This window comes from Chiloscyllium plagiosum, chromosome 7 (genome assembly GCF_004010195.1).
Source record: "Chiloscyllium plagiosum isolate BGI_BamShark_2017 chromosome 7, ASM401019v2, whole genome shotgun sequence".
In the NCBI taxonomy this organism is placed as follows: domain Eukaryota; kingdom Metazoa; phylum Chordata; class Chondrichthyes; order Orectolobiformes; family Hemiscylliidae; genus Chiloscyllium; species Chiloscyllium plagiosum.
Window position 1 is genome coordinate 11,276,950 of NC_057716.1, and position 12,767 is coordinate 11,289,716.

General features: G+C 39.0%; 1 protein-coding gene across 4 annotated transcripts in view; it reads left to right on the plus strand.

Moving 5' to 3' along the window:
- The window catches only part of pikfyve (phosphoinositide kinase, FYVE finger containing), a 130,817-nt gene that overhangs the window by 59,885 nt on the left and 58,165 nt on the right, over window positions 1-12,767 (plus strand). For all 4 annotated transcript variants that reach the window (XM_043693037.1, XM_043693034.1, XM_043693035.1 and 1 more), the window contains 3 exons: window positions 6,045-6,131; window positions 8,552-8,690; window positions 10,103-10,260. In XM_043693037.1, coding sequence (XP_043548972.1) covers window positions 6,045-6,131; window positions 8,552-8,690; window positions 10,103-10,260 — 384 coding nt within the window. The remainder of the gene's footprint in view (window positions 1-6,044; window positions 6,132-8,551; window positions 8,691-10,102; window positions 10,261-12,767) is intronic.

Genomic DNA, 12,767 nt, shown 5'->3' on the forward strand with positions numbered 1-12,767 from the left:
ATTGAGTACAGGTGTTGGGAGATCATGTTGTGGCTGTACAGGACATTGGTTAGGCCACTGTTGTAATATTGCGTGCAATTCTGGTCTCCTTCCTATCAGAAAGATGTTGTGAAACTTGAAAGGGTTCAGAAAAGATTTACAAGGATGTTGCCAGGGTTGGAGAATTTGAGCTATAGGGAGAGGTTGAATAGGCTGGGGCTGTTTTCCCTGGAGCGCCGGAGGCTGAGGGGTGACCTTATACAGGTTCACAAAATCATGAGGGGCATGGATAGGATAAATAGACAAAGTCTTTTCCCTGGGGTGGGTGAGTCTGAAACTAGCGGGCATAGGTTTAGGGTGAGAGCGGAAAGATATAAAAGAGGCATAAGGGGCAACTTTATCCTGCAGAGGGTGGTACGTATATGGAATGAACTGCCAGAGGAAGTGGTGGAGGCTGGTACAATTGCAACATTTAAAAGACATCTGGATTGGTATATGAATAGGAGGGGTTTGGAGGGATATGGGCCGGGTGCTAGCCAGTGGGACTAGATTGGGTTGGGATATCTGGTCGGCATAGGTGAGTTGGACCGAGGGGTCTGTTTCCATGCTGTACAACTCTGACTCTATGACTTGGTCTTAAGGAACTCATCAAATGGCTATCTTGGATTAAAATGAAGCAATGGCTGTCAATTTATAGATTTGTGTGTTGCTGATGACATTGCTGCCCTGTCAGACACTTTATTAATAGAGTTGCCATAACTTTGATGATTCCCATGTTTGAATTTTAAGAAAGCTAAAAATAGGATCTTAAACCGATGTCAGTAAATCAGAAGTTTCTTAATTTTGTTACTTAACAGACTAAGGCCTTATGAGTAGCTGATCAGGCATTTCTGTGGTGACTAAGATTTAAGAGAAAGAAATGGGAAACTTGAGTTTGATTTGGTGAACGAGAGCCAGTACAGATTTGTGGAAGGGAGATTGATCAAACACGGGGCTTTTTCATCAGTAACAGATAAGGATCATGAAAGGAATACAGTGGTTGTCTGTATATATTGCAAGAAATCTTTTATTAAATACCACTTAAAAGGCTAACTAACAAAATCAAGGCTCCTGCACTCTGAGGATCAGCGGCTGCTTTGATTTTAAAGAAGAAAGTTTGGACTAAGGAAAGGTGTTCTTCAGACTGAAGAGTCATCTTCCCCAAGGATTAATGCTTGAACTATTTTTCATTATGTTCATGAACGACTTGGATATTGAAATACAGAGTAAAACATACAAACTGGTTTTAAAAAGCATCTATAGGTCAGTGAGGAGAAAAATGATCAGTTAAGACAAATGTAGGTCAATCAGAAAGCAGTAGCTAAAGTGTTTTAATAGGGAGCAAAAAGTTGACAGACCAATCAAATACATATTTTAATTCTGTTTTCTCAAAGAAGCGCTCAAATATCCCAAAAATATTGAGGAACACAGAATCTAGTGAGAGAGAGAAACTGAAGGAAATCTGGTATTAGTAGGGAAATGTTGGGGAAATTTGAATGATTTATTGTCACCTGTACTGTACACAATAAAATAGTGAAAAGCTTAAACTGTTGCCATAATCCAGTGTCATTTTGAGTAGTTCAAGATATAGCTGAAAGAGAGTCCATCTTTGTTCAATTGCCTCCGTCATGTGTCCTGAGCTGGCTGACCAACAACACCTGCATTGTCACCCCTCTGATGGATCAACCTGTGTCGGAGTTGCCACTCTTCAGGCGCCATCTCTTCATCACTGGGCTCACCTCAATGATGGTTCACTGATGCCAGGTCCCATGCGGGGCGAATGTGGGTCCAGCAGTCAGGAGCCCCCAGCTCCGCTGTTGCTACTGCCTCACTGATAACCAGGTGTCCCTGCTCCTGGCCTAGCGCAGCCAGGGGTCCCTGGCTCTGCTTTTGAAACCCTCAACAATGCCTGGAATCCCCACTCTAGGTTTACACCAAGCAGGAGTCCCTGACCCTGTTGCCAGGCCAGGTCACTGTTTCACTAAAAGTCCCGCTTCCGCTGCCGTCCTCTGCAATGTCACCTTTGCTACTGACAATAGGAAGATGATGAAGAAAAAAATAGTGAAAAAGAGGTATCAAAGAAGAGAGGAAGTGGCTGGTGTGGAGTGGACGCACCCAGAAGCCCAAATGTTGCCTACCTTACTGGCGCTGCCATCTTGGAAGAATGTAAATTGATGGGATTAAAGGCCGTTCAAGGACCTAGGGCCTAATTAATCTATATCACAGAGTAGTTAAGGAAAAAGCTATTAAAAATAATGACAAATGGGTGATCATCTTTCAAGATTTTATCGACTCTGCAACAGCTCTGCTGGATTGTAAGGTAACAAGTGTAATACCACTATTTAAAAGAGAAGGTAGAGCCAAAACATGAATTATAGACCAGTTAGCCTGACATCAATAGAACAGAAAATGCTGGAGTCCATTGTAAAAGATTTAACATCAGAGCACTTGGAAAACAGTGGCAGAATCAGAGGAAGTCAGCACGAATTTACGAAAGGGAAAATGTTTGACAAACTCACTGGAATTTCTTGAGGAAGTAACTAATAGAGTTGATAAGGGCTGTCAGTGGATGTGGTTTTCTTATACTTTTCGAAGATTTTAGCTAAGCACCTGTGCACGTGATTATCTTGTAAAATTAAAGTGCATGGGAGGGTAGGTTACTGACATGGGTCAAGAGCTGGTTGGCATATATGAAACAAAGAGTAAGAAGAAAGAGTTTTAAAAAAAACTGCGGATGCTGAAAATCTGAAACAAAAACTCAAAAAACACAAATTGCTGGAACAACTCAGCAAGTCTGGCAGCATCTTTGGAGAGAGAAAGAGAGTTAACGTTTTGAGTCCAGAGATATTCTTTTAGTACGGTTCTGTTTTTTAAGTATAAACAAATCTGTTTCTGGGTGGCAGGCAGTGACTTATGGGGTACTACAGAACTCAGTGCTTGGACCCCAGTTATTCACAATATATATTAATGATTTGTATGAAGGAACTAAGTGTAAAATTGCTGGTTGAGAAAGTGATCTGTTAGGACGAGATGCTTCACTATTATTTGAACAAGCTAATGAGTGGGCAAATGCATAGTAGATGAAGTATAATGTGGATAAATGTTAGGTTATCCTCTTTGGTAGCAAAATCTGGAAGGCAGATTATTGTCTGGATGACAATAGTTTGGAAAAGGGAGGAGTGCAGCAAGACCTGGGTGTCTTTCTACATCGGTCACTGAAGCCAAGCAGCAGCTGCAGCAGAAGGTGAAGAAGGCAAATGGTATGTTGCCTTTAATAGCGAGAGGTTAAGCTTGTCGGAGCAGGGATGTCGTAACTGCAATTTTACAGAGCTTTGATGAGACTTGGAATACTGTGTGATGTTTTGGTCTCCTTTTCTAAGGAAGGATGCTCTGGCTATGAAGGGAGTGCAACCAAAGATTCACCAGACTGGTTCTAGGGAAGTAGGACTGACGTTTGAAGAGAGACTGGGTCAGTTCGGACTATATAAACTGGAGTTTAGAAGAATGGCGAGGGATGGAGAAATCTTGTAGAAACCTGTAAAATTCTAGTAAGACTAGAAAAGGTAAATCCTTTCATCCATTGATTCCATTTACACTTCTCATTGCCACGGAAAGGCAGCCAACATCATCAAAGACCCTTCCCATCCTGGTTCTTTTCCGACCTCTTCTGTCAGGCAGAAGATTAAAAAAGCTTAAGTGCACCTACCAACAGGTTCAAGAACAGCTTCTTCCCAGCTGTTATTAAATTTCTGAATAGATTTCAAAATATGAGAAGTCCAATGTTGATCTTTCTTTTTGTCCACCTTTTTTCCAGCCATAACTTTGTTTTCTTCACTCTGATCTTTGTCCCCTTTGTATGCTTATGGTCTGCCTATACTGAATGCAAACCAAAACTTTTCGCTATACTTAAGTGCATGTGACACTAATAAATCAAATCAAAATGCAGGACAGATGTCTCCAGTAATCAGGAAATCTAGCACCAAGAGTAACAGATTAAGAATATAGGGTAGGCTATTTTGAACTGAGACGTGGAGAAATCTCTTCCATAGGCTCACCACTCTCTGGGTGAATTCTCTGCTACAGCAAGCAGTTGAGGCCAAAACATTGAATGTTTACACCAAGGCATTATAACTATCCCGTGGAGATAAAGGAATATCTCCACGGGAACATTGTACTGATTTGGATGACCATATTGAATGGTGTGCAGGGTTAAAATGCTAAATGGCCTAATGCTCCTATTTCTATGTTCCTGTGTTTCCACATCCTTTCTACCTGTTCCATCTCCATAGTAAAATAAAGTGAAATAAAAAAAATACAATTTCTCCTAATTCTCTTGTTATGTTTACTGTATTACCCTGACTGTCCCTAAATGGCTCTAATCCCATCCTACCCTTCTTATTGATGTACCTGCAAAATATTTTTATTTTATTTTGTCCTTTGTTGATTTCATAATTTCTGGTTGACTTCCTAATTGTTCTTTTGATTTACCTTCTAGTATCTTATATTCTCACACGTCATGCACTGTTTTGCTGCCTATGTACTTAATATATTTCTTTCCTAAACCCTCAATTGTTCGCTTGTCCAATTAATAATGTTTGATTTCTGTTTTTTATTTAGCAGGATGTGTTTTTCCTGCATTCTCTTCAACATGGCTTTTAATTGTACCCATTGATGCTCTACTGTGTTGTTTGCGAATACATACAAACACAGGAATTAGAAGCAGGAGTAGGCTATTTAGTGTCTCGTTGTTGCCCACTTATTTTCCCAAAGTCCGAGACTCATGAATCAGTGTTTCATCAGTCTATTAACATTGTTTTCATTGTTGGTTGAAGGCCACTATTTCCTAGACATTTCCCTACTTTTACATTTGTGCTTTGGATCTTATAATGAGGAATGAACCAACAAGTAATCATCTTTTGTTGGCTTTTACACATACTGGGTTAAAAAGGAGTGCTGTACACTTGTATGAATTCCATTCCTTATCCTTTTGACTGCGTCCTGTATCCAGTTAATATTGGGATAATTGAAATCGTTTTGGTAAATTTTCCAAAATGTGTGTTTCCTCCTTTACTGCAGCCCCTCCTCCTCCCCTTCCCCCACCCACTGTTATTCCTATTGATCTGATTTCTTATTATCTTAGTGATTATTCAGTTAGATTCTGTCTTGGTCTTGCTGATAACATTGTCATATTTTATCTACAGCCATTGAATGATCCCTTCTAAGTGCAGTTACTTCACATTACCTTTGCCCTCTTTTTCTAAATATCTTAGGTAAATTTTAGTTCCCAGTCCTGAATGTTCTGTAGCATGTCAGTAATCTCTGCAATATCTAGTTCCACACGACACGATTTCATCCAATTCCCTTATTTCTTGACAGACATATACTGCTGTCTAAACATTTTAACTCCTTTTTAAAAAAAAGGGTTTCCTACCACTTGAGCTATTCCCAGATGCCCTTTCAGGAGGGAAATCGGTCAACTTTACCCTGTCTAGCCCATATGTGACTCATAATCTAGTTGACTCCAGTGCCCTCTGAAATGGTGTAGCAAGCTACTGAGTTTAAGGCCACTTTGTGATGGGTAGCAAATGCTGGTTTTGCTAGCGACACCCACATCCAATGAATAAAGAAAAAAAAAACGAGATGCTATGACTAGAAGATCTTTGGACAGTACATTTAATATTTTCCTTCTGAAAGGAAAGATCAAGGAAGAGGAAAAAAAAATTGCAATTACAAAACAGCAGCTAAGATGTTTCAGTAATTGATATGCAAGTCATTATCTTTCAAATGGATCTTGGATATAGTATAACAAGAGTAAGCTACTATCTGAGGTAACTGCTATTTAATATTGAAAATTCAACTTGTTGAGTTTGAATGCAGTTAAGGAATGATTGCATTGGGCTTGCTGGTTTTGATCTGTAATTTCAGGCACATGTGATGCCTTGTTAAAACTTTAAACATTGCTGTTAAGATAGGATAGTGAACCTTTAATTTTGGAATTGATCACGTTATCTTTTTCTCTTAATCAGCTTGGGCCACCAGGATTCTCAGAGTAATTTGACAACGCGACTCTCAACTGTGCAGGAGGATGTAGGAAAGTCACCTGCTCGAAAAAGGTTTGTTTAAATGGAATAATGTGTTCTTCTTTGCCGTAATTCTTTGCCTTGTAAGCCACCTTCTTCCACTCTTTGTTGTCAAAAATCACAAAAGTGCTCATCGAAGAAATGAAAATTAAACAGAAATTGAAATATTTAAAGTTTAATGTTAGAGATTTCCTCCCATAAGACAAATTTTTGATATTTAGCTAACAAGTCAAATTGGAAGAACAAATATGGAAAAATTAAGCTGCAATGTTAACTTTTTTCTATAATTGATTAGGGAACCTTAAAAAAAATCTGTATTCTATAGTTTTCATTTGTATAGATATTTCAAGCATTTTGAAAATGTGACAAATTCGCTAGCTTTGCATTTTTGAAATTATGATCAATGGAGAAATGTACTATTTTTAGTATTAAATCAACATTGAATTATCGGTTTTGTTGAAGCTTCTGTTTGAGTAATGAAGAAAATGCCACAAGATAGGATGGAAAGATTGATACATATTAATATGAACTGTTCTCCCATATCCAACTTTTTTAACTGTCATATTTTGCATCTACTTAGACATCTGTTTCTCCCTTTAGTTTGAGTCTTCACTCATATTTCACATTGCTTTGATGTGTTGTATAGAATTTTGTATGAACTTATTTTTCTTTCGATTAAACAAATTAAAAGTTCACTTAGTTCTTTTTTTCTCTTTGACTTTTCTTAAAACGCAGATGAGCCAGGGCTTTTAATACCAAATCGATAAATGCACATTTTGGTTGACCATTTACTTAATCTATGTAACGACCCACTAAGTTCAGAGAAACTATGATATTTCTGAATTTGAAGATTGAAAGAATGCATGTTTCATTTTCCTATTAGTATTTTTCTAAGCATTTTACAGCGTAAGCATCTTCTGCTTTCTTTGTAGTTGAGCTCTTTAAGGCAGACTTTCCCCTCTCGGCTGGTGCGTGTAGGATACCTCAATGTGGTCGCGGTAAAAACCAGCTCCTGAATTTTCTGCTTCACAAGTCTTTAAGCCATTTAATGTCACGACCCTTTAATTCTGAAAGTGAAATTTGCCATAGTCCTAGAGGTCCCATAGGCTGCTCTTTCACTAGAGAGCAATGTCTGGTGGAGAATTTAATCTAGACATCACCACACTTGAGGCAAGTTGTGAGAATGAGAAGGCTGGGCCTTCATTGTGACCTTAGCTAGTAAAAGAGTTGAACCCAAGGTGTTGGACAAATTCTGCATTGCAAACCAGCCATCCACTCAACTGAGCTATCTGACCCCACATTTAAAAAAAAATGGTTTGGTTTTCACTGGGGAGTGATCTCCCAGCTTCTGATCAATTTAATTTACTTTACCAGCTATAAGAATAGGCTTGACCTTAAAATTATTTAAACTCATAATAAGAACATATACCTTAGGTTAAACTTGTTTTACAAGAATAAACTTTGCAAATTAAAATCTTTGTCTCTGCTCCACAGAGTGAGTAGTTCTTGTAACACGTTCTGGAATGTATAACTACCTTGTGATTTGTGGGATACATTTTATATTCTTGCTACTTAAAATAAAGGAACTAATTAGAAAACATTAAAGATGCCTTTGTCTTATGCTATCCCAAAAATGTTAGCTTGCTTTCCTAATCTATGCTTGCTCAAATATTACAGGTTTCATTCCCTGCTAAAGTAATGTGCTTTTTGATTGATGCTTTTGATGTAGTGTTTTATCTTGATCAAAAGACCGACCTCATATTCTTGAACATAACATTAAATGAAGCATCCTGATGGATGTAAAACCAGCCGGGTAAGATTAAGATAAAGACGTGACTGTGCTCTCTGTCATCTCTGAGCTAACTGATCTAGACTGGGAAACAGATGGCAAATGATAATTTGCCTTAATTCTTCTAGATATGAACTGGGAAGATATGGATCCCTGAGGAGGTATGGGTGAAGGCAGTTTAGCTGTATGATTGACTTGGTAGTGATGGTCTCCGCAGTTAAGCCTGTTGACATTCAGTTTCAGCTTGTGTAACCACTTAAATGAGATATAAGAGGACTAGATTAGCTTTCACAAGAGGCAGAAAATAAAAGAAAACATAACTGCTAGGAAATATCTTGATATGCTAGTCCAGCAGTTTCTGTTTCACCCTTTTTGGAAAGCACTCAAATATGTAAAGTTGTTGTTATTGTGATGTTCATTACAGTTGATTTGGTGTGGGCGTTTACATTACGCTGCACATTTCTTTGCTTCACTAAGAAGGGAATTAATGTTGTCTCAGAACTGATACTTGAGAGAAAAATATTGCAACCTATTATAAAATCTAGTTAGGATGCTAGATATCTTTCTATTATTGGCTTACGCCTATATAGTTTGAGCATGATGGATATATTTACCAGCCTTAGCAGTTTTGTTTATGTTGATTTTATTTTCCTCTGCATAACAGGTCTGTAAGCATCACCAATCTTTCTTTGGACCGGTCTGCTTCACCCATGGTACCTTCGTATGACAGCTCTATCAGTCCTCAAGCGCCTCGGGCGTATGTTAAAACTGACCCTAATGAAGATGAAAGAAAAATTCTTCTGGTATTTATTTTAGTGGTTTCTGGAAGTTAGACAACATCTGAGAGGCAAAATGTTGTGTCTGTGCAGTAATATAATGCAGATTGCTTTGACACATGAGGCAGATTTTTTTTCTGCTTGTTCACTTTCAATAACTTGATATTTTTTGTTGTTGCCTTTTCCCCAAAATGCTCAAATGTAATTATGTTCCTTTACCAAGTGTTCCGCATTGACTTCTGTCAATAACATTGCTTCACATCAACCTCAAAACCTGACAATTATTGATCACCTTTCTGCAGTCCAAATTTTTAATTAACTTTTCTTGTTTTATTTGACAATGACTTGTTTGTCAGCCAAAGCTCAGTTGATAGCGATGAGTTCAGGTCCAACACCAGCTGGAGAAAATTACAGGGTACAGGCAGTTCAAAAGGAAAGTCGGCAGTGAGCCAGGAGGCTTAAAAAGTATCTTCTGCCCCTCATTTGGAAGAGGGCATTCTGGCCTTAGGAATCGCCAACCAATCAGATGGACAGACAGCTCTACCATTTCTGGCAGTGATGCATGAAGAGACCTGAGAATTCGATTGAGTGCCATTGTTCAATGGTGCGGAGGGATCAGAGAGGCAAAAATAGGGGTTAGGAGGCCAGTTTCTGTCAAGCAGGTGGTGCAAAAGGAAGAATGGTGTACTATTTTAGAAAAAATACACATAATAGCCCTGGCTGAGGCACTCCCCATCCCTTGCCAACTTTGTTTCTGCTGGCCATGAGATAAACAGCTTCCTTACTCCTGTAAGCCAGCCCATGCCAGCTGCATTTTGGGATGGACAATGTATTATCAGGGCCAATTGATCTCTTAACAGTAATTTGCGTATAGTAGGTGTGCTGTGAATTTTAACACTTTCCCACCTTTTGTATTAAGGTGTCCAGTTCAGAGGTGCATGGGAATGTGCTGGGTTAAGCATTTGACTTATTTTATGTGCCCCAAGCCTACAAGACACCTGGCTGAGGCACGTAACATCCAGCTTCAGGTCTTGGGTATGCCAGTTTTACCTGACACTTCTTTACAAAACCTAGAGAGCACTGCACTGTCAGGAATGCTGACTTTGGATGAAACATTAAACTAAAGATTAGTCTATTTTTGTAGGTGGATGTAAAACATGCTATGACCAATAATTATCCCTCAACCAGCATCACAAAAACAAATTGTTTCTGAAACTTCGCTGTGTGCAAATTGACTTCTGCGTTTCTATGTTACAACAGTAAGTGACCTTTCAAAAGTACTTTATTGACTGCAAAGTGCTTTCAGATATCTGGTGCTCATGAAAGGTGTTCGACTTTTTTTCCTTTTTCTATTGATTAACGTACTGTGACGTGCAATTACATTTAAGATATTTTTATTTTTTCTGAAATTCATCTTTCATTTCTAATATCCATTGTAGGACTCTGTGCAACTGAAAGACCTGTGGAAGAAAATATGCCATCACAGCACTGGCATGGAGTTTCAGGATCATCGCTACTGGTTGCGAACTTATCCTAATTGTATTGTAGGAAAGGAACTGGTGAATTGGTTGATTAGAAATGGACATATCACTACACGGTAATTTTCATAGTTGAGATTGAGACATACTAAATTGTGTCTCTCTTATATGTCCATCAGTCAGTTAGAAAGTGAGCAATTAATGTGAATGCAAAATCAAGTTCAAACTCAGCTGATGTCTCAGAAGTTAAATTATCAACATTAAATAGTACATTTTAGCAAAGCAGTTTATCCTTGCCATATTATAGCCTATTGGTTATTTAAAAATCTTGGTTGCTGTTTTCTAATTGGAATCTTTACTTTTCCCTGTTTCCTGCTTTCAGAAGATGTTGTCCTAAAGCACTGTCCCTCTAATGGCTTCCAGTTATGAAATCTTGATCAAAGAGAAAAAATGAATGAATGGAGGAAATTGATGGCAAGGAAATAATTAGAATTGAAACCTTAAGTTGATAGGCAATCACATTAAAAATGAGCAAAAATAACTGCACTGCAATGAAGCATTTCTAACAAAATAAGGAACTGAAGACAATTGGATCAGCCTTGATCTTGTCAAATGGCGGAGCAGACGTGAGGGCCTAATCACCCATTCTTGCTTCTAGTTCGTTTGTTCATAGTTAATATATAAAATAACTAAGTGCCTCTGTTTTCCAGTTATGGCATGATGAATCACAGTGCTCATTGCAATTTTTCAGTCGTCTGCACATTTTACCCTGAGGATTTATACCAAATTGCCTTTGAATAGTGAAGCAGGTCTCATTACATTTCTGAAACCCAAAGAGTTATTTTGGAATTTTGGAGATCCATCTTGTTCTTACAAAATATTCAGCAAGCTGTAATCCAAGAGAAAAATACTGCACATGTTGGGCATCAGGAAATGTTAGAAACATGGGGACACATGCTGTTTCACAGTGGAAAAGCATATCGGTGTTACAATCTGCCGACAGCTAGGGATTGCTGCAGTTCAGAGTAGGCTGTAAAAGAGTCTCATGGTTAAACAAGGAGACTGTGTCAAGATCAAAGTTATTCTACCCACTTCCACTCAAGCTGACACCAGACCTGATGGGAGCACAAAGGTGGCAGTGGTGTTTTTAACTCAAATTTACATTTCACTGGTAAACATTTCACTGCTTTTACTTGATTCATGTATGCAGCAACTATATTTGTTGCCACCAGCTTGGAAATTTTAAATGTACTAGTGCTAAACTTGTGGGATTGACTGGCCCTCCCTTCAGTGCATTGTGAAAGGCAGTGTTTGAAATCGCACTGAGTGGACAATTGAGATGTAGTAGGTGAATTTAAAGCTCTGATAAGAACTCTGCCAACCAACAGCCTGAGTTGGACCCGCATTTGGACAGTATTGACCACGCCCCTTAGACTCTTCATTTACTTGCCCAAACTGACTGACAGACTCTCTTCCTTTCCACCCCCAAAACAACAACCGCTGCCAGCATCAACCTCAGGCTACCAGGCCTTTCCCCTTCACTCCTCCGTGCAACCAAATTCTAACCTTTCAATCCCCACACTCACACCCATTGCTTCTTAATCTCTGTTCACTGTTTCCATCCTGTCTGCTATGCTTTGCAGTCATTCAGTAACAGTACCATCGATATTTGTGTTAAGTATTTGAACACACGAGTAGAGTTATTCACAGTAATTGCAGCCCTCAATAATGCCCAGCTCCAATAAATTAAAACTACATCTCGCAAGGAAAATATTAATTCATGAGGCAATACAGTATTTAATTAGGTGCAAGACACGAGGCATAAAATAGCAACAAAAGTTTTTTTTTCAAATAACATGCATACTTCTACACACAACAGGAGAATCGACGTTTCGGGCATAAGCCCTTCTTCAGGAATCATTCCTGAAGAAGGGCTTATGCCCGAAACGTCGATTCTCCTGTTCCCTGGATGCTGCCTGACCTGCTGCGCTTTTCCAGCAACACATTTTCAGCTCAGATCTCCAGCGTCTGCAGTCCTCACTTTCTCCTCAAATACTTCTACACACACCAAGTAGTCATCCAAAACACACCTTGGACAGACTGATAATGTGTTTCTGTCACATGTACAAAATTGAGACAGGAACAACTTTTTTCTTACATCTCAGATTTAAATTTAACAATTAATAGCACTTTTTATAATTTCACTTTTGCACATATTGCTCCTGAGCATATGTGACCTTAAGTTGGTTACCCCATTCAATTGTAATCCATTATCTTGGTGATTTCAAGACTTTCCAGCTCCTAGTTAGCTGATTGTTCCTTTTGTTGGCAGATGTTCTGTCTTCTATGCTGTGTGCTGCTTCCTCATCCTTGCAGCCTTCCAGAATGCCACTTTTTTTTTACAGCTTCCCCTTCTCTCCCACTGCAACTTGAAACCTTTTGCCTCTCCTTTCTTCATTTGCAGCCTCGATCTCTCCTTCACAGCCCTAGTAACCTGCCCATTTCTGCCCAAGCCTCTTGTTGCTTTCACAACTTCATCCAAATCTATTGCGGTCACATGATTTTCTCTCTCTCTCTCTCCCTCTCTCCCTGCCCCCATGTCTCTCTCTCTCTCTCTCTCTCCCTG